The 20,367-nt window shown below is 35.7% G+C and overlaps 1 protein-coding gene across 2 annotated transcripts in view; it reads right to left on the reverse strand.

Annotated features, from left to right (window-relative positions):
• Positions 1-5,461: 5,461 nt before the first annotated feature.
• Positions 5,462-20,367, reverse strand: part of LOC145672800 (uncharacterized) — a 35,576-nt gene continuing 20,670 nt past the window's right edge. Inside the window, exons 4-6 of one of the 2 annotated variants that reach the window (XM_081741957.1) lie at positions 13,146-13,207; positions 8,090-8,234; positions 5,462-5,596 (exon numbers count right to left, since the gene is read on the reverse strand). In XM_081741957.1, coding sequence (XP_081598083.1) covers positions 5,535-5,596; positions 8,090-8,234; positions 13,146-13,207 — 269 coding nt within the window. In that variant the 3' untranslated portion in view covers positions 5,462-5,534. The remainder of the gene's footprint in view (positions 5,597-8,089; positions 8,235-13,145; positions 13,208-20,367) is intronic. The other variant, XM_081741958.1, reaches the window with a different exon arrangement.

Raw genomic sequence — 20,367 nt, forward strand, 5'->3', positions numbered from 1 at the left:
GATTGTGTTCCGTATAACAGAACAACTTTACAGTCGGGTTGGGACAACGTTATTTTTAAACCTGTCTACTTTAAAATTATGGTACTAGTTTGATAGGCGGTCCCCAAGTTCTTTACCTTTCTTACCTTTTTAAAAACAATTTTATGATAAATATGGATAGGTGCGTTAGATAAGATTTGGTTAGGTAAATTAGTTTACATGTGTTACCTTGCTACTTTTCGTCCTACTGCTGAAGACAAGTGTGCAGCATCCAGTAAAAGCCCTATAGTTACATTGCAATCTGCAGAACTTGTCGTAACAAGTGTCACGCTCCTACGTAAAACAGTTTTGTTATGACAAATAATTCTTTAGTCCGTTCTAATTTGGTCTTTGAAAACCAAATTCCTCACCCGAACAATAAATATGATAAAAGGTAATAGTTTACTTTGGGCAGAACAGTGATAGGTGCACATACACTTGAACCTGATTTTATTAAATAGAAGGGGAAACACTGTATTAAATGTCATTCGTCATATCATAAATGAGTTTTTGCACTTGCTCCTTCTACTTAATAAAATTAGATTCAGGGGTGTGTGACCCTAGCATTGTTCTGCTGAAAATAAACTTCTGGTCAACAAAACATACTGGTATTAAAACGAATCCAGAATTGAACAGACTGTAATCTGGTCTCTGAAGAATCATGAGCATGTATTAAATAAATACCAATATAATGCTACATAGGAAAAAAATACCTTTTCTTTCACTTTTACTCTCGAAATTGAAACAGCCATTGTAGCCTACCATATTTACAGTTTTTACAACAAAATAACGGGAAAGGATTGACTACCGATTTCACCTTGAGTTAAGCTGGAGCATGACTTACGGCGTGTTATCTAACACTGTCTTTAGAAATTAACAATATTTTCTTAGCGTATCCCACTTTAGAATAGTGAAGCAATAGGAGGTTAGTTTACATCGGATACCGTCTTTTTTTAGTTGGTTTGTCGGTAGCAATATGGTGTCCATTTTTTATCCAGCTGAAGGCATACTTTTCTGCATTGAAAGATGTAATGTCTGGCCCATTAACGTTTATGGAAAGAAGAGATTTCAGGGTTTTTACAGATAAATGGTTTCTAGCGTCAGTATGCTGTAAGTTTAAGTTGGAAAAGCCTCTCTTACACTCTGCAGAAGAAACTGAAAGCAATTCTATGAACAATTCTTCAGAAAGCAATTTTATAAACAAGACCAACATAGCTCGCGACAATAAACATACTGAAAAAAATAAAGAATCGCTACTAAAACATGATGTTGAATCTTGCACTTCAAAAGAGTTTATAGCTTAAGAAACGGGGAAAATATCTTCCCAGGCTGAGAAGGCTGAATTAAACCTAGAGACAGGGAATCAAAATTTAGAAGGGGGGAAATTCCCTGGCTACAAATAAATCCCTGCAGTAGACACCTTGTGATATCTTGATTCGAACTTAGTACTCAGCGCCTAACATAATGACTTTTTAATTTAACTCGCGCCCAAATGCCTTCGCGCCCAAACGTCCAGTGCCCAAACGGCGGGGCCCAAACGTCCGCGCCCAAACGGCGGCGCCCAAACGTCACGTACCGGGTAAGAACACAGACATTTTAAAATTAATCTAAAAAAATTGATACTTTCCTTACGTCAGCATTAGCATCTGAAAGTCCATTTGTTGCCATTTGAATCAGGTAAAATTTAATCCTACTGTAAACTACATATATTTGTTTCGTTTGTATATTGCACTTTGTTCGTTCCCAGTAAACATAAATATTGATCGTCGTTTTTATTGGTGTTAGTATTCGATTACAAATTTTAATTACTTCGTATTATATTACACTATATTATGCTATATTACCCTACATTTTTCATGCACTACATGCACATTACATGCATTCTGTTTTCTGGCTTATTATGATTGTCCACTTCCGTGTGTTTCTCTTTATTCTTATATTTCGTCTCCAGGATTTCTATTGGCCTATTCTTTTTCTTACCAGTTATTGATATTAATATGTTTTCCTCATTTCAATGAAAGATAACGAATTGAAACTCTTCATGTTTCAAGAATACAAAACTTACACTGTGCTACTACTTTTGCCTGTCTCAGCGACAATTTTGCCATCCAATTCCTACAAACGAAAACTAAAACTTTTTCGAGACAATTTTGGCATTTCTGTTTTATAATTTCCTTATCACGTGCATTAGAGTACTATACGAAACATTATTTCTAAGGACACCCCATTATGTTTGGAATACGCTATAGCACTTCCCAGAACGGCAGTTAAATATTCAGCAGGAAGTACATTTCTGTCAGATGTACAATACGGTTAATAACTTGTGACTCGCAAATCTTTGAGAATCAGACCTATGTTGATGAGAACTTTTTTTTGGTTAGAATCACTCATACTATCAGCAACCAAAGTATTTTCACTTCCCCGTGAATCACCCTGTTCATTTTTTTTCTTTCCACATTGTCATAAATAAAGTTGTTCAAAATGTATATAATGTAATTACTGCTAATATGTATCTCTTGGAACTCTATCTGGAATACATAATAAATAAATTTACTCAGTTTGTAAATCGAATATTAAGGGTCCACTACAACCACCAGGCATTCTAAAACTAGGAAGATCCGTGAACGTTGCTAGTGCAGAGAATGCAACAGAAGAAAAGCTTAATCATCTGTTGCATTTTCTACACCAGTGTAGGTCACACATGCTACGAATATTCTTCACTCGAACGTTTTTATATACATCCTACCAAGATCAAGACTTCAAATGTTAAAACCAGCACGTTATACGGAGTCACCGTACTGTTTAGAAATTGGAGAATATATATATTGGAGTAACAACTTAAATTTTACAGGTAAAAGAATATCAATTTTAAACAGGTATACACTTTTATATATTAAATTTAATTACATAAGGCAAAAATAAGTTGGATCTCATTCTAACATTAGTTTAAGCTGGTTTATGGTTACGGCTTGTATTGATTGCAATTAATGACAAAGAAACAAAAGAATAATGACGTGCCTGGTTCATATTTGAACTTAACTTCTTAACAAAAAGTTTGTTTTTCATACATCCAAGAACAAATACTATATCAACGTAAGTAAGTATATGAAAAAATAATTTATATTTATTTACGAGACGAAGCTTTGTGCCTGCTTTTGCTAAAGATTAGGAGATCAAACCACTTCGATATTCTTCAACAAATGACCCGTTAGTCGTATAACATTCAGAATAAATTAATGTTATTGGAGTACTAATATACTTCCTATTTGAAGGAATACGGAAATTGCGGATAGCTTGATTCTCTAGTCGGTGTTTGCCCATTCCATTTTCAATCGAAGAATTGATTGTCACTACTTGTATATCTTCTATGTATTTTCATGAAGGCTCAGAAATGTTGTGACACCATTGTGGCTGAATAGAGGACTAACAGTTGGATATCGTGGAGTTTTCCTGATCACTGGAATTATTTCATTTAAATGATATAGTGAAATTCATGATTGACTATGGGAAGTCTATATCACGAAAGTCTAAAAGAAAAGTCGTTTCTGTTAAGGAAAGAGAAAGAAAAACTAGATACTTCCAATCCTTCTTTTAGTGTAAATAGTAGCCTTGTACACGCATCTATTATTTAGAAATGCTGTTATTATATTTTTAAGATATTCAAGGGGCACATATCTATAGAAATTCGGGTCTACTACTTTTGAGTTCCATACTCTTGAGTCTGTTGTTTTCTGCTTTAACTTCTGTAACTTTCTAGTTAGAAGTAAATATATTTTCAAGAAACCAACTTACATTTCATTTCTTATAGAATACAAATGTGAGGAAATTGGAAGATGAGTAGAAAGAATGTGACTTAAGAAGTAACAATATATAATAGGATTTGTTTTACATTTTTCAGTAAGAAAAAACAGATTGGAAACTACAAATATACATTGCAAAATTTATCATTCTTTTATTACTATTCTGGCGTGCGTTATGTAATGACAGTAGAGAAGAAGATTCGCACCAGTAACGTTACTACCAATTAATGTACATTTAAAAAAATCGAACCATACACAAATTGACTCATAAAATAATTTATAATTTCTATTCAGTCTATTTTACAATAATGCGCATAACTGAACATGATATAGATAATAAATATAATGATTCTCACTCACATTGGAGGTATACGACCAAGTGTTCGGGACAGGATTTCTTTAGGACACAAAAAAGTGTCAAAAAGAGAAATAACTTCTTCACCACTACTCTATTAATTTCGCCGTTTATGAATTCTGCTTCGCATAAGGTTTATTCTCCAGTATAAATAACGGTAAAAACAAACAAAGCAAAGAAGAATACAAGATTACAATAAATCAAACAAAACTTTAAACTACCAGTAACTTAATTTTAATACAATTAAAGATCTATTACGACGACATTTTCCCTTTCTTACTTAAGACAATTTAGAAAATGGGATTGACCAATACAGAAAGTATAACAAGTATTTCGCATCATATTTGATAAAAATGTGAGCTTAAGAGCTAGATTCTTCGTTGAAATTTAGCGTCCCTTCACAGCACCAAACATACAGTACATAAAATGATGACCTACAGCTTAAGATGCATTCTTAGTTACCGTAATGCGTTAATTGTTCTCCTATTTTGATTCTAACTTAAAACCTCGTGCATCAAAGGTGCACGCTTTTCACTAGACCGTTGGAAGAAGTTTTGAGTGAAGAATCTAGACCTGTAGTAATAAAATAAAATAAAGCGAATATGGCTAATACTTTTCTGAAAAATAACAAAAGGTAGAAAAGTCGATGATTGTAATTGATACCTAACTTGTGCTTTCGATTATACACATGTTTATCATGACTTTGTTTGTACAGTAGATATAATCGAAAACATTAACAACACTTTCTGATGTAAACTGGTTATAGTTTATCGATCATCCAAGATTATTGTGCCAAACGACTACGAATGCTGTAGGCTGGCCTCCCTCCTGGCCTTCTCAATTGCAGCACACCTTGTTCTTTGTCTTGTGTTTTTTCGTTCTACCATTGGAGACCAGGTAGAAGTCCAAGATCAGAATCAGCTTAGAAACGAAACTGAAACTGTACAGCCAAGAGAGTGGAAATCTAAAATGTAAATTTGAGAACCGTGACTTTGACCTATGTAAATTACAGAAGAATATAAATAATTTCAGGGATAAAAGTATGAATGCGGAACTTCCACGTAGTGACAATGTACACAAAGTAAGTTCAAATTATAACATAAGTGTTAGGCATACGGCAGATATGGATCGGTACTTTTAACCACCTTTGCCTATCTCGTTTACGATGTCCGACTCTTTCAGAACAAAACTGGATTTTGACCAATTATGTTAGTTGATAAACATGATAGAAAATAACGGTAATTTGGAATGTAAAACATTTAATATATATATATATATACACACAAAAGAATTACAATGCATTTGAATAATAAATCTTTTGCTGACATGCCACACTAATCATTACATTCAAAATATTGACGTCATTTCTTTGATAGCTTCACATAATAGCTTCCCGTAACATTACAACTGTAGAGAAGTAATCCTGTAAAAAGGAAACAATACATAACAAAGATTTTTAGAAACACGTCACCAGTGCGAAACAATAAACTATAAAAATAAGAATTCGTCATATCTTTGTATGGGTCAAACCTGGTCTCTGTAAATGAAGTTGAAGAATGACCATAAACCAAATGCGGGCTTGAAATCTCTAAATACATATTTTCTAACTTTTTGGTGGAGTGTACGGGCTTCAGAATACTACTACATTTTAGTTATTATTCTAGTAATGATCTATGTTATTGGAGAAACCTAATAACTTATTTTCAGAAATATTGAAACTATAATGTTTGAATGTATTTCAATAGTTTACAAATCCGTTTACGTACTACAGTATACGAGATCAAACCTATTCAATTAGATCGTAAGGAAAAAATTACATAAGGTATTATTAGTTTGTTTATTACAAATAATAATAATAATATCTAGAGTATTGCTTTAAAAACATATTAGGTTAGGGGGAAAATAAGGAGACCAAGACAATATACAAATTAATACATGCAACAACGTTTAATAGTTAATAATTAACAAATAACAATTTTGTTTTATCATTCCGCTTAATATCATTTTCACAATTCAGTTTCTACAAAGATATACTCTAAAGTGCGATAATTCAGGTCATCATCTGTTAGCATTTTTGTACATACGAAACAATATGTCACGAACCACAGAGTTTATGTCAATCAGCTACTGGTCCTCAAGTGTCTACTTATATACGGCTCGCTCTGTGCAAAAATGTTAATAGATGATGACCTGAGTTATCGCACTTTAGAGTTGTTCCTTGAATAATGACAGTTCGTGAACAATATATTCTGGAAAGTTATTTTATGAAATATTTAAAACTTGCTCCAATCGTAACTAAGGAAAATTACAATGTATAAAAATATATCAATGGATGAACGTGTCCGTCTGGGGAACAATGGAAGTCTTTATTTAAAAAAAAATACAGATCTAGGATTTAAAAGAGCTTATTTTGTCTGAGTTTACTAATTATTATGTCATGTCGACCTAGTGATAGAAAATTACGATTTTACGGTTTCTATACTGATCGCCATGTCAAAAATAAACGTATCAGATAGCTGAAATGCAGTTTTATGGTATGAATTCTCTATTTGTAGAAATTTACTACAACTTCCATCTTTAGTATTTATTCCCATAGATATAGGACTTAAGATCAGTAGTGAGGAATATGTTTTTCATATGAATGCAGAATCCCAAGACTACATTTCCTCTAAGCTCCTCTTCTTTTACAGAAATCGGAAAGAGTAATACATAGTATGAATATATAGTTTTATACAGTAATAATATACAGTAGTTTCAATGTTAATTCCTAGGAGAAACGTAAGATCATATGTGAGAAATAGGAATAATCGTCTGAAGAGCAGGCTATATCTTTGACCATATCTATCTAATGTATATTAGTTTCTTGTTTGGAATGGAGTTTATTTTGTTTCAGCATCGATACTACGAGCCTTGCCAGAAATCGTAACCCGGGTAGTCCAGGTTCCCTTATTTTCCCACAAACATGTACACATCTAGTACTCCTGGTTTCAGTATTTAATTTGCAATTAGACTGTGGAAGGAAACTCATTTATTATGATTTTGCGTCATTATACAGCTATGAGGTTACGAAAAATGGGACCATGCTGTCGCATTCTTACCCAATATTTCTGAAACATCCGAAACATGAGCATAGCAACGCAAAATAGAAACTATTCACTACTGCGTTGCGAAGGTCAAACACTTATAAATCAATACTTTAACTTTAGCTTCAAAATAAACAGATTTTCGTATCATTTTATGTCCAAAATCTCACTAATGTCAATTTCTAGTATGCATTTTAGTCATCTAGAATGTGTTGCAAAAACAACGTTAATATTCATCGAAAAGTAGATCTCAAAAATACATGGAAGTTGCTTCATAAATGATATGTCTATAAATGCAAACAATTTTAAATGTTCGATTAATTTATTCTTTATCTCCTTTATCACACTTTTCACCTATATTATTTCATTTTTCAGCACTCATGAACAAAATAGATATATACTTTAGAATAAAAATAAAACTTATGGAACAATGTAATGCAGTCGGATATTTACATCTACTGCATATATATAAACTTTCATCAACACGTTTACTTAAATATCTATCACGTTGTCCTGTCTTCTGGTTTAGTGGTTTCATGGAGTCGATTCAGAACGGAATGACTTTGAATTCTGAAGGTAATACAGTTATTTCTATTCTATCTTGAATGCAGATTCACATAATCTGAATAGGACCACTAAACTTCAACAAACAATAACTTTGGTATTAGTGCTTTCTTGAAAAGATTATTTTAGAATATATTACTTTTTTATAAATATTTGAAATAAAACACTTACTATATAAAATGCTAAACGTAAAATTTAAAGAAAACAAAACTATTATTGCTATCTACATTTACTAAATCGCTTGTTTCTTTTCTTTTTTAAATAATTACCTTCCTCGAAAAGCAATGTCAAGACTTTTATATAGCAATTCGTATCTTCGTAATTAACCGCTATTACTACAGGAAGAATAGCAATTCTGATCGCAAAATTGTGTAAACTCAGAAATATCCACGGAAGTAATAAAAATTTTTCCTCCTACAAAAAGAAGAGAATAGATAACACATTACAGTATGCTACCATTTAAATAGAATGGTACCAGTTAGAAATTAGAATGTTAGTATTTTGTGAAAAATAAAACTGGACTGGATGTCTATGAGATATGTAATTATAGAGGCAGTTAATGAAGTTAAGAAACAACTATGATATTTTTGCTGTGACGTCAGTTTTGACACGGAGCTTTTTCAAAGTGGTCAATCTTGAATATGACTGGAAAACATACAAAGATATCCAGCTCCACTGATCGCCAGTACGTGTTGGAGTGGTGATACCTTACCACCATTTCAATAGTGGGACAACGAGTGAATATCGAGTTCTATAGGCGCTTAGGGAAAGATCCAACGGAATCACTTCACATGTTAGAGCAAGTTTACGGGGACAATTTCTTTTTTCTCTCTTCGCCTTATTGAATGACATAAGAACTTTAGTGCCAACAAGGAATCTACGGTACATGATGAGTGCCCGGTTTGAGGAAGTATGTTATTATAAATTAAAGGACTGACAAAGTTCAGGTTATAAGTTTGAATGAGCGAAATGCAAGTCTCATGACAATATCAGACCTTGCTGGGGATTAAATAGGAGATTGCTTACCAAATGATAAATTGAAACTTAAAGAAAAATAAAAGCTCTGTGTCCTCAATATTAACGGACTCCCTGTCTGCACTGAGCATCCTAGTGTCATTATAAACCAGACACGAGAAAGAATTGTGTCTCTGCAAACCTATCCGAACATCTCAGATGTTACCTTTGGAGTTTTGTCTAAGCGCGCACAGAACTTAATATTCAATCTCCGATTCATTGCTGACATAGTGACAAGGTATCGCAACTCCAGTCAATACTTAGAAGCGTCATGCGCCACAGATAACCTGCCAAGGTGGAAATTTCTGCATAACTTTCGAAGGGCACACACAAAATTCACTATTAGAAAAACTTCCGTGCAATGGTCCTAAAATAAATTAATACTGTTTACTTATTATTATTATTATGCAATTACACTGAACTTCAAATGAGAAAATATGAGAAAGGGCTTTGAAGAATATGGGATGAAAATAAATGTTAGAAAGACAGAAGCCATGGTGATTGGAACGAAGGGGTCTGTGTCAAATATAAAAGTAGGACGGGAGAAAATATAACAAGTGAATAGTTTTCGATACCTGGGTAGTATTCTTAGTAATGACATGAAGTGCGAACGTGAAATAAAAGCAAGGATAGAAATGGCGAAAGAAGCCTTTAGGAGGAAGAAAAGTGTTTTGTGGGACCTTGAATAAAGAGTTGAGAAAAAGACTCATAAAATGCTTCGTGTGGAGTGTTGTACTGTATGGGGCGGAAACGTGGACATTACGTAAAGGTGACGAAAATCGACTGGAAGCCTTCGAAATGTGGGTGTGGAGAAGAATGGAAAGAATTAGTTGGGTACAGCGGAAAACGAATGAGAGAGTGTTAGATATGGTGGGTGAGAAAAGAACACTTTTAGATATTATTAGGAAGAGGAAGAGAAACTGGTTGGGACATTGCTTAAGAAGAGATTGTATCATGAGGGACGTCCTAAAGGGTATGGTGGCGGGAAAGAGAGGAAGGGGGCGAAGGAGACTACAACTAATGGATGATATTAAAACAGAAAGATCATATGCAAAGACGAAAAGGTTAGCGAAGGACCGTGGAGCATGGAAGCTTCTCAGCTGCGGCAAGTGACCTGCCAATAAAGGCAGAATACATATGATGATGATGACACTGAACTTCAAAGCTACAAGAGTAAAATATTGTAAGTACTGTATCCTAAATGGAGGCATAAAGGTTTGTTAGAAACTAAAACTGTTCCGAATGTAAACAAAGTTCAATTGTATCCATCCGCCAAACTCGCAAATCTCTTAAAAGAAAAAAAAAAGATATACGAGGAATACTTTAAAAGAAAGATTAGTTTTGTAATAAAAATGAAATAAGTAACCGTAGTTGAAAAACATTTATTTTTTGAATTTATATGGAATTAGGCATATATTTTTCTATGTGATTCCATTTCGGTTTAAACATTTATCGTAAGATCCAAGTATCGTTTTTGGATTCCTTTCTGCTGCCTGTAATGATAGGCAGTTACTCCCGATTTTCATGACATTCAGAATTATCTAAATGCTTGCTGTCCAGAAATTCTTCACATGATAAAATTGGTAATAGGCAGAAGGTCGAAGGAATTCTCCTTTCAGCCAGAAGAATTGATGAAATGAGTGCGATTCATCATGGGAGCTTCCTGACTTTCTTTGAATAATCTCACCCGCACATTACTGTCATTCAATGCATTATTACTATTCACGTAATATATGCCTCCGTATATCTGTATATGAATATATGCGGTGTCATGTTTCTTGCTGCTAGCAACCGGATAACAACCCACTTTAATGGTCGCTCTATTTTCCTGCAAATGTTTACCTACCGCTATAAAGTGTATAGACTGATACTGTGAATTTAAATGGCGCCAGATTCCACGCAAAGAATGTTGGAAGCCTGACTAGGGATGATTCCATACCGGTTCCAAGTTCCTGTGTAAAACCTATATATCTTCTGAAAGCTCTAGCCATAAGAAGTACGAAACCGTTTTCAAATCACGGACAAACTCGCAACCTGACCCTATAAGGGGACAGTTTGTTCGCGTTTGTGACCCTATGTATGGCATATACGAGAGCAGTAAAAATGAATGTTGCGATGCATCACTCGTGAGCACCTGATCCCATCATATTCCTTTTTGGCTCATTGCTAAAACGTAACTCGGGCAAGGGTTTGATAATATCACTTTGCACTCAGACATAAGCATTTGGTCAGTGTTGCCAACGAATTGTAAATGCAATGTGGAAGATGGTTTCTGTACCACTGGATGTATTTCCATGAAACGTGGTATAAACATCATTCGTCACTAGAGAAAATATACTGTGGATATATTCCTCTCCCAAGGACCCCAATTTGTCAGTGTTGCCAACCAATTTAAAAAATGAAAAATTGTAAAACAAGTTCCGTACGATGAAACGTTTATACACCAAGCTTGGCGGAAACATAATACAACACTACAACAAATGACGTTCAGTGTGACCATCTCCTAACTATTTCAGGCTGTCAGTGTTGCCAATCAAGTGTAAACATCATAATGGCAAATGGCATGCGTGCCATTGGACGAATATATAACAAGTGTGACATAAGCAGCATTGGACAATGGAAAACATAGTGTGAGTGTCTCCGTCTCCCAAACACCGCAGTTTGGCAGTATTGTCAACCAATGCAAACTTTCAAGATCTTCTCATGAAGTCTACAACATTGGCGGACATAATTAGACTGTGACTAGGTTTGTACCGTAGTATGTTGTGAGTGTGTGTGTGTTTTTTTTTTCAACCATTCTAAAATACATTTCTCGAAAGCATGCCTGACCATTGCATCCAAAGAGACAAAACTGGGCATAAACATCACTCGAAACAACAACAAACATACTATGGTTGCTACCATTCCCTAAGCACCCCGGTCTGTCAGTATTGCTAACGTTTTTTTCTTTTCAAAATGGAATTTCTTCAAATAGCAGTATACTAGCTTGGTGTTAGTTTTATATTGTCTAATGATATGAATATGCGACTGAACATGTATCGTGGGACATGACTGTTTACCACACAACAACGTACGGCATAGGCTAGGAGCTTGTACAGAAAGAAAGGGTTCGATGAATCATATTCATGCATGTGGTCATAGGAGCTGCATTGTGACATATAAAAAGCAATTATGGAGAAATCACAATTTGTCATTAGAGCTCGCTCATCACGCTATTTCTAACATTGTGATGTTTACACTTTGTTCGCAACACTTTGACAATCTAGAATAGTTAAGAGACGGTCACACTCAACGTCATTTTGCTATAGTGTTGTGTTATGTTTCTGCCAAGCTTGGTGTATAAACGTCTCATTGTACGGAACCTGTTTTACAACTTTTCATTTTTACAATTGGATGCCAACACTGACAAATTGGGGTTCTGGGAGAAGAATATATCCACAGTATATTTTCTGTAGTGACGAATGATGTTTATACCACGTTTCATGGATGTACATCCAGTGGTACAGAAACCATCTTCCACATTGCATTTACAATTCGTCGGCAACACTGACTAAATGTGTACGTCTGGGTGCAAAGTGATATTATCAAACCCTTACCCGAGTCACGTTTTAGCAATGAGCCAAAAAAGAATATGATGGGATCAGGCGCTTACGCGTGATGCATCGTAACATTCATTTTACTTCTGTCGAATATACCATACATAGTCACAAACACCAACAAACTGTCCTCTTATAGGGTCAGGTTGCGAGTTTGCCCGTGATTTGAAAACGGTTTCGTACTTCTTATGGCAAGAGCTTTCAGACGATATATAGGTCTTACCCAGATACTTGTTTCCGGTATGGAATCATCCCTAGTGAGAATTCATTTATTCTCAATTCTAAATAGCATTCACAAACGGACCATACTTATAAAAATAATAACCCTCGTATGTGGTTTCCTGACTTTCGAGAGATTTAGAACACATACAGGTTCGCTAACCTCAGTCTCTAGCTCACAGCGACTTATCGTGTCGGTTCCAGTAATAACTGTCCCGGCTACATGCCATTTTCTTGTTTTATGAGATATAGTGCTAAAGTTGTAAATAAATGTGTTACACCTCCAGGCACTAAGTCGCATATATTTTAAGCAAATTCTAGTTTCAACCTATTTACAACAACACAGTCAACCTTTAAAATAAATTTCTCATCATAAACACGAGAATTACATATTCGGTATGTCATGATCTACCCACGATTGGAACGTTTTCAAACTAAAAGACAAATTAAATATATAAGTTGCGATTAACAAGTGCTTCGTTGCACTGTTACTTACCAGAACAGCACCAATAGCAAGAAGGATGGCAGACAGGAAATTCAAATAACGATATATAACATCTGAAAAGTAAAATATAAAGAGAAGAAAGATAATCGGATGGAATTTCATATATTTGTTGGGTCGTACTAGCATTAGAAAATGTACAATGTTATTGGCGTATAGCAGAAAATAATTGTCCAAAGATCAGACATACGCCAAAGAGTTGAATAAAATTATAAGGGTGAGTAAAATAACATGATGCGTAGTTTTCGAAAATTCGGGAAGAATGCCTACTTAAGCTAGAAATTGATGCTGTACGATAATCAATCCACCTATAAAGATGAAATTGAAAGTTACGTATACACCAATTAAGCTTCTCATTTGGACACTAGCAAGATGATCTGGCCCCACGTAGCGTAGTCGCTAACGCTCTCGCCTTCGGTGCGAGCGGTCGCAGTTTCGATTCCCGGTGGGGGCACTCGATCGAAAAAGTGTAAAAAGCTTTTTCAGGCCAGCCATCCTGAATGAGGTTTTCCTGGGTTTTCCTCATTCACACCAGGCGAATGCCGGAATGGTACCTAACTTCCTTCCCTTCCGCCGCTTCCTTCCTTCCCTTTCCCGAGGTAGTGTGCTCGCCGAGGGACATCATCCCTCAAAACGTGAATGGCTAAATGGCCTTAGATGCCGAAAGCTCAAAAATATCAAATCCTTCTCCTCCACTAGCAAGACGACAATAATACTGAAGTATGATTAATGAATTTCGCCCAAATTATAATTAATTTTTAAGGTTTCCTTTTTCTTTAACTACGATAGTGTACAAACGTAAGATATGCATACTATGAAACGATAGTTCACGTCTACATGAACTAAATATGACAAGCTTTATGGTAAATGTAAAAGAACTTTCTTTTGCGTTCCTCACAATACAAAACAGATGTATACGATATATATTTAACTTGAAGCAGGCCCGTAGCCAGCCCAAAAACTTAGGGGGGCCCGGCTGAAGTTAGGGGGTGCCCGATCCAACCATATGGTAGTTCATCACCATATTATAGTACTTTTGCAAGCCTACTGTAAATCTTTTACGGGGCCAGTAAAAATTTAGGGAGGCCCGGCCTCCCTAGACCCCCCGTGGATACGGGCCTGACTTGAAGCCATACGATCATATAACTCGATACAAGAGACAATTAACAGTGGCTTAATCTCGTAAGTTTTTTTTTTCATAGTTGCATTATTCAAAGTTCTCTCATTAATTTTAATTCTTAGGAATTTCTCACTCCATACACACACGCTTCATTGAGTGTTTAGAAATGCCACCTCATAAAACATCTTTTTTACTAGAAATATTTTACAGTAGACATTATTCTTGTATTTTATTATGCTATACTTGCATGGAATTCAATCCCTGATACACTTAAAATCTCACCAACTATTCCTGCATCTAAAACGAAATTAAAACATTTTCTTGAGGTAGGTTGCCTGTAATCAATACCGTCAAAGTTACGTCACTACGTATTTTTCTCCTTTATTAAGATTTCTCTTCTTTTCTCTTCTTTTTCTTTGTAGTTGGAGGCACGGTGGTTAAGTGGTAGAGAGTTTACCTCAGGTTCGTGGGGACCCTAATTCGATCCCCGGCAAAGGAAGTTTCTAGTGGACAACATCGTATTCACGGGCTTTCCCAAAGTACTCCCGTTTCCTCCTACCAGGGCCGAATTAAGAGGGGGCTTAGGGGGCTATAGCTCCGGGCGTCCAGGTAGACAAGGGCTTCTACTCTGATCAAAATCTCACCTGGCTATCTAAAAAGAATCATGAAGATACAATCATCATCATCACCATCATCATCATCATCATCATCATCATCATCATCATCAAATAAAATATGATCAAAAATATGAAACATATTCCCTTCATTTTCCTTCACAGAAACGTACTAGGTGAAGTCAGCAGGGGCCACATACTTTTTCAAGCTCCGGGGCTCCAGAAGGGTTAATCCAGCCCTGCCTCATACTATTTTCATTCCAACAATTTTTCCACCATCAATCACTTGCCTAAATCATCTGTCTCCCTTAGCCTAAAGGGCATAATCGAGGTACTTTAAACATTATGAGAAATATTTCATTTCATTTTCATTTTCTTTAGTTATAACGTTCTTCTGTGTATTGTCTTCATGATGACTAACATTTCCTATTATACGATGGTGTTAAAGTGGTTAATCATAAAACATGACAAAGTGCCTTAACTTTGCCATTACACACATGAGTCAATAAATAAATAAATAGTGAAGTGTAGTTTTCGAAATAATAGAAAAAAAAAATCTTATGACGTTAAACAATACATTGTTCATTGCCAATCTCACAGAAATGAAAACTTCTATTCTGCTGCAATATATTATTTATCTGTTTATTAATTGCAGATCTATACGACAAACGAAAACTAGTAGCTGATTGTATGAATTGTTTCTTTTTTAACTCTGACGTATTTACTAGCCCTAGTTCTAATATTACCGAAAATACACAGAGAGCCCGAATGTTGATATGGCATAAAAATATATGTCAAACCTGTCCGTAATAGGGCACACACACAAGTCGTAACGATACTAAACACACTGCCAACAAGGTGAATAGTACTGTCGCTAAACACACTGCAAGAAGACGCTAGAAGTATTAATTGTAGTGGAAATAATGCTAGTTTAGTCACTAGACAACATTTAAAAGATGCAAAATTTCTATTCTAACAATGATAAATGAACCAATTGTTTTTGATAAAAATATCCTTAAAAATTTCTAGTTCAAGCAACACAGTGCTACATTGGTAACACTGGTAACAAGAGACAAACTACAACCGCCTCACGTTTCCGCGCATGTATATAAATGTTTGACGTACTAGTATAACATCTCAAACATTGCCCCAATGATCAAAACATAACATACTAATCCGTCAAAACTAATGAAACCAAGGCAGTAGATCATTTTGACATGCTATAGCTGCTCACATTTTTATGTTCATGGCGTAATGTCAAAAAATCGACATATTTCTTTGTGTCCACCATTAGAAGGCAATTCATTTGTACACATTAAAGTATATCCAAATTTGAAGACATGCATTTTTCAGTCGTTTTGATTCGTTTCGGGCTCTGTGTGTAAATAACTTTCAAACCTAGAAATGCACTTTGTAAATAGTGTGAATTCTATTGATATTTAAGAATAAATTAACATCAAGACACATGTAAGTGGCTATACCACAAACATAGAAATGAAATGATATTTAAAGTATTTTGGAGAACGTTAAGTCTTGTCGGGTTGGCCTTTCTTAAGTATGCATCCGTGCGACAAATGTCTTTACGACACCAATTTCAAATACAAAGGCGCTGAATCTATTCAACGTTGGAGCTCCTTCGTGGCCAAGTGGTTAGAGAACGCGCCTTTGGCATGGGAGACTCGGGTTCGATTCCTAGCGGAAGTTCATGTGGTTCGGATTCCACGTTAATCAGTCAGTCCCATCTCATATGTTCACTGCTGAAAGGGACGTTAAACTGAAAATCAACTCTATTCAAACATTGTAGTCACACACACACACAAACGATGTGACATTAGAGTTACCGTAACCACTACTATTAATTACATATGAAATACATGCTAATTGGACATGAATTACTGTAATTCATTTGCGAACTTCTAATACTAGTGTTACTTTAATTCACCTTCAATAAGTTATTACTGGGGAAATTTTATTCGGAAAGTACTTTTTCTTGGAGGGAAGGAAAATTGGTGGGGGATTACAATTAGTCCTTATGCAGTAATTAGGTCTTATCTCGGGGATACGGACAAAATCTCGGACGGCCGAAACATCGCCGCCCAATATCTCGCCGGCCAAAACCTCGCGTGGCCAAAGCCTCGCCTCCCAAAACCTGGTGGCCCAAAATCTCGCCGAGCCGAAACCTCGCCTGGCCAAAACCTCGCTGCACAAAGCCTCGCGGGACAAAATCTCGCCGGGCCAAAACCTCGCCGCCCAAAACCTCGTGTGGCCAAAACCTCCCCGCCCAAAACCTCGCCACCCAAAACATAGCGTGGGCCAAAACCTCGTGGGCCAAAATCTCGCCTGCAGCTTAATAAAAATTCAGTGTAGTATAACAATATCTGCTGCTTTTCTTATAAGTAAAAAGGAAAAAAGGAAGGAAGAGCTTGGTGTGGTGAGAGTAGGGGCGCCGAAATCTCTAGCTACGGCTTTATATATACGGCTCGCACTCCTCCTCTCTTTTGTTGTGCCGACAAAGTGAAATTATAAAAGACATCCTAGGCTCGAACCTCATCTATGTTGAAAATTTGATTGAGATCGGTAGGATGGCTCAAGAGGTATAATGTAACAAGCATAGTCATTTAATTTTTATATATATAGATTTCCAAAGCATGGATTAGAATTTTTCTTGTCATTATTTTAATGTAATTATGTGTTATTACTAAATATATACATATAGGAATATACAGAACATTCTACATTGAAGAAATCGTCGTGAAGAGGTTTTATCCTGACGACATTTCCTCCCAGGCGACACTACGTCTCGCTTCATTTAGACCAGGCGAGATTCTGTGTCGCGAGATCATTACAACGGTTTTGGTCAGGCGAGATTTTGGGTTTGGCGATATTTTGCGGCGCGAAGTTTTGGAAGACGAGGTTTTAGCAAGACGAGGTTTTGGCCCGGCGAGGTTTCGGTCCGGCGATATTTTGGCCCAGCGAGATTTTGGCTCGCGACGTTTTGGGCGGCGAGGTGTTGACCAGGCGAGATTTTGTCCCGCGAGGTTTTGGGCGGGGAAGGTTTTGGCCAGGCGAGGTTTCGGTCCGGCGATATTTTGGGCCGCGAGGTTTTGGGAGCCGAAGTTTTGGTCCGCGAAGTTCTGGCCGCGAGGTTTTGTACCCAAACCCTTATCTCGGAATTGCTTATGGCTAGAAATTTGGACTTCTCATTTAAAATAATTAGACAAGCATTAGGGGTTTATTGGACATTTGGCCTAGAAGGAAAGAAAAAGGACTGGAAACAAGAAATGTGGATTATGGATTGCCAGAAAGTTCTGGTTCCGGTGGAACCGGTTCCAGACCTGGAATCGAAGAAAACGGTTCCAGATCTAGATCAGAAAGCTCCTTTTTTGTAAAACATTCCACCTATAAAGAAGATTTGTTGAAAATGAGGGGATTGTAAAGAGCTGACATTTTTGTGTGCCAATAATAGTGTTTCTAAAGAATTCCTGAAGTCAGAGAGGTAAAATTGGGTATTTACAGTTCTCATTGCAAATAAGATAAAAACGTATTTTAGAATTTAAAAGGAAACTTCTAAGTGGAGAAAAAGGGAAAATTCAAAAATAATTAAATCCCCTTTGTTTAATAAGAAAGTGAAGAATGTAGACGTTTGGTTAAGTTGGAATTGTGGAATGTGGTTTATGAGCTCTTACATAAAAAAAATAATAGAAAAGGTTTTTCATCCTTCTAAAAAAAATTAGTTCCTAAGAGGAAAAGGGTGTCATTTCTCTAATGTTCAAATTTAACTTTTCTTATTGAGAAACTGGCCAATGCAAAAATAGTAGTAGTTCTTATAAACTCTAAATTTAAAATACGAAGGTATCTATGGGCTTCAGTGTTTCCGAAAATTGCACTGCTAAAGGGGGCAAATGGGGCATTTTATAATACGTAATTTTCCTTTTATTTATTCACAACTTGTCAAATGCAGGGATTCGCTTAAGCTGGAGATGTGAAATTCGATATGCCAACGATCAAATAAAAATAATGGAACACGTGTTTTAGGTTTAGAGAATTGAGAACCTAAAGGGGAAAAGGAGATCATTTCTATAATATCCAAAATTTCCCTGTCTTTACTGTCAAATTGTTCAGTGTGTGGATTCTCTTAAGTTGAAGTTGTGAAATTCCTTACATACATTCTAAATTTAAAATACGAAAATACGTTTCAGCGTTTTTTTTTTTTTTTTTTTTTTTTTGAAAACTTCACCATCCAAGGAGAGGGGATGGGGCATTTTGATGATCTTGAGATTTCCCTTATTTATTCACGAAGTATCGAATTCGGAGATTTGCTTAAGTTGGAGATATGGAAATCGGTATACCAAGTCTTACAAATAACCGAATACGTATTTCAGAGTATACTATCATTTCAAAACAATATATTGGGGAAAGATATTTTTGAAATACCTGTGCTAAGGAAGGCAAAACAGATTTTAAATTTTTTGCCCAGAGAAAATTATCACACTACTCCCTGAAGTTAGAGAGATGAAACTCGGCGTATAAACTCTTCATTAAAAAATAGGAAAAAATCCGAGCAGGTATCCTAGCATTTCTGAAAATTCCTATTGTAAAGGGCAAATGGGAGGGCGCATTTTCTATTTCTTTTTCTTCGCATCGAAGACACGTTGTCTGTTCTTTTTGACCGCATCATAGAAAACGGCTTACCTGTTTCAAATGATTCTTTGTCAAATAGTACTTACGTTATAGATGTTTATTATGTCACATTGACTAATGGGCGTATCGTAAGAAGGTAGGAAATTTCAAAATATACGATAAAAATAAAGAAGCCTAGGTTTTTGTAATACAGTTTGAAATGTGTATTTTAAAGGAGAAGTGAATTCAAAATATTTTCTATAAACGTATTTAACCGGTAAAGATTGGGCATTTCAGCTAACATATAGGCCTATATATATATATATATATATATATATATATATATATATATATATATATATATATAATAGCTGAAAAGTTCACTTTTGCAGGGTTAATATAGAGCGTGTTTCAAAACAACACCGACAACGTATAGGTGGTGGTTCCTGACACCATGGTAAGACAAAAAGTATAGACCAACCTGGGTGCACAAATGCTTGCTTTTGGAGTTATAAGCTGCCGGAAACATGAAAAAGAAAACTATAAACGTCCATAGCTGCAAAAGTATGAGACCTACCGCTGTCGGTCCATGAATTCACTTAGGAACTAGTATATGTCCTATCCAAATATTCCAGTTTCAGAATTTTGCGGGACTTCCGCAATAATATTTACAGAGGTAGTTGGTGAGTACTTCAAATTATATGGCTGTAGCGTAACTCTTTCTATAAAAATTGTTGCATGAGTACTGCAGAATTCTGAAACATATATATTTGGATACCGCACATATTAGTTCCTAAGTGAAGTCTAGTGATTAGCAAATGCAAGATCAACACCAAGACCCGGGTGGTCTTGGTCTTGCTTG

This window comes from Thermobia domestica, chromosome 16 (genome assembly GCF_964235325.1).
Source record: "Thermobia domestica chromosome 16, izTheDome1.hap1.1, whole genome shotgun sequence".
Classification (NCBI taxonomy): domain Eukaryota; kingdom Metazoa; phylum Arthropoda; class Insecta; order Zygentoma; family Lepismatidae; genus Thermobia; species Thermobia domestica.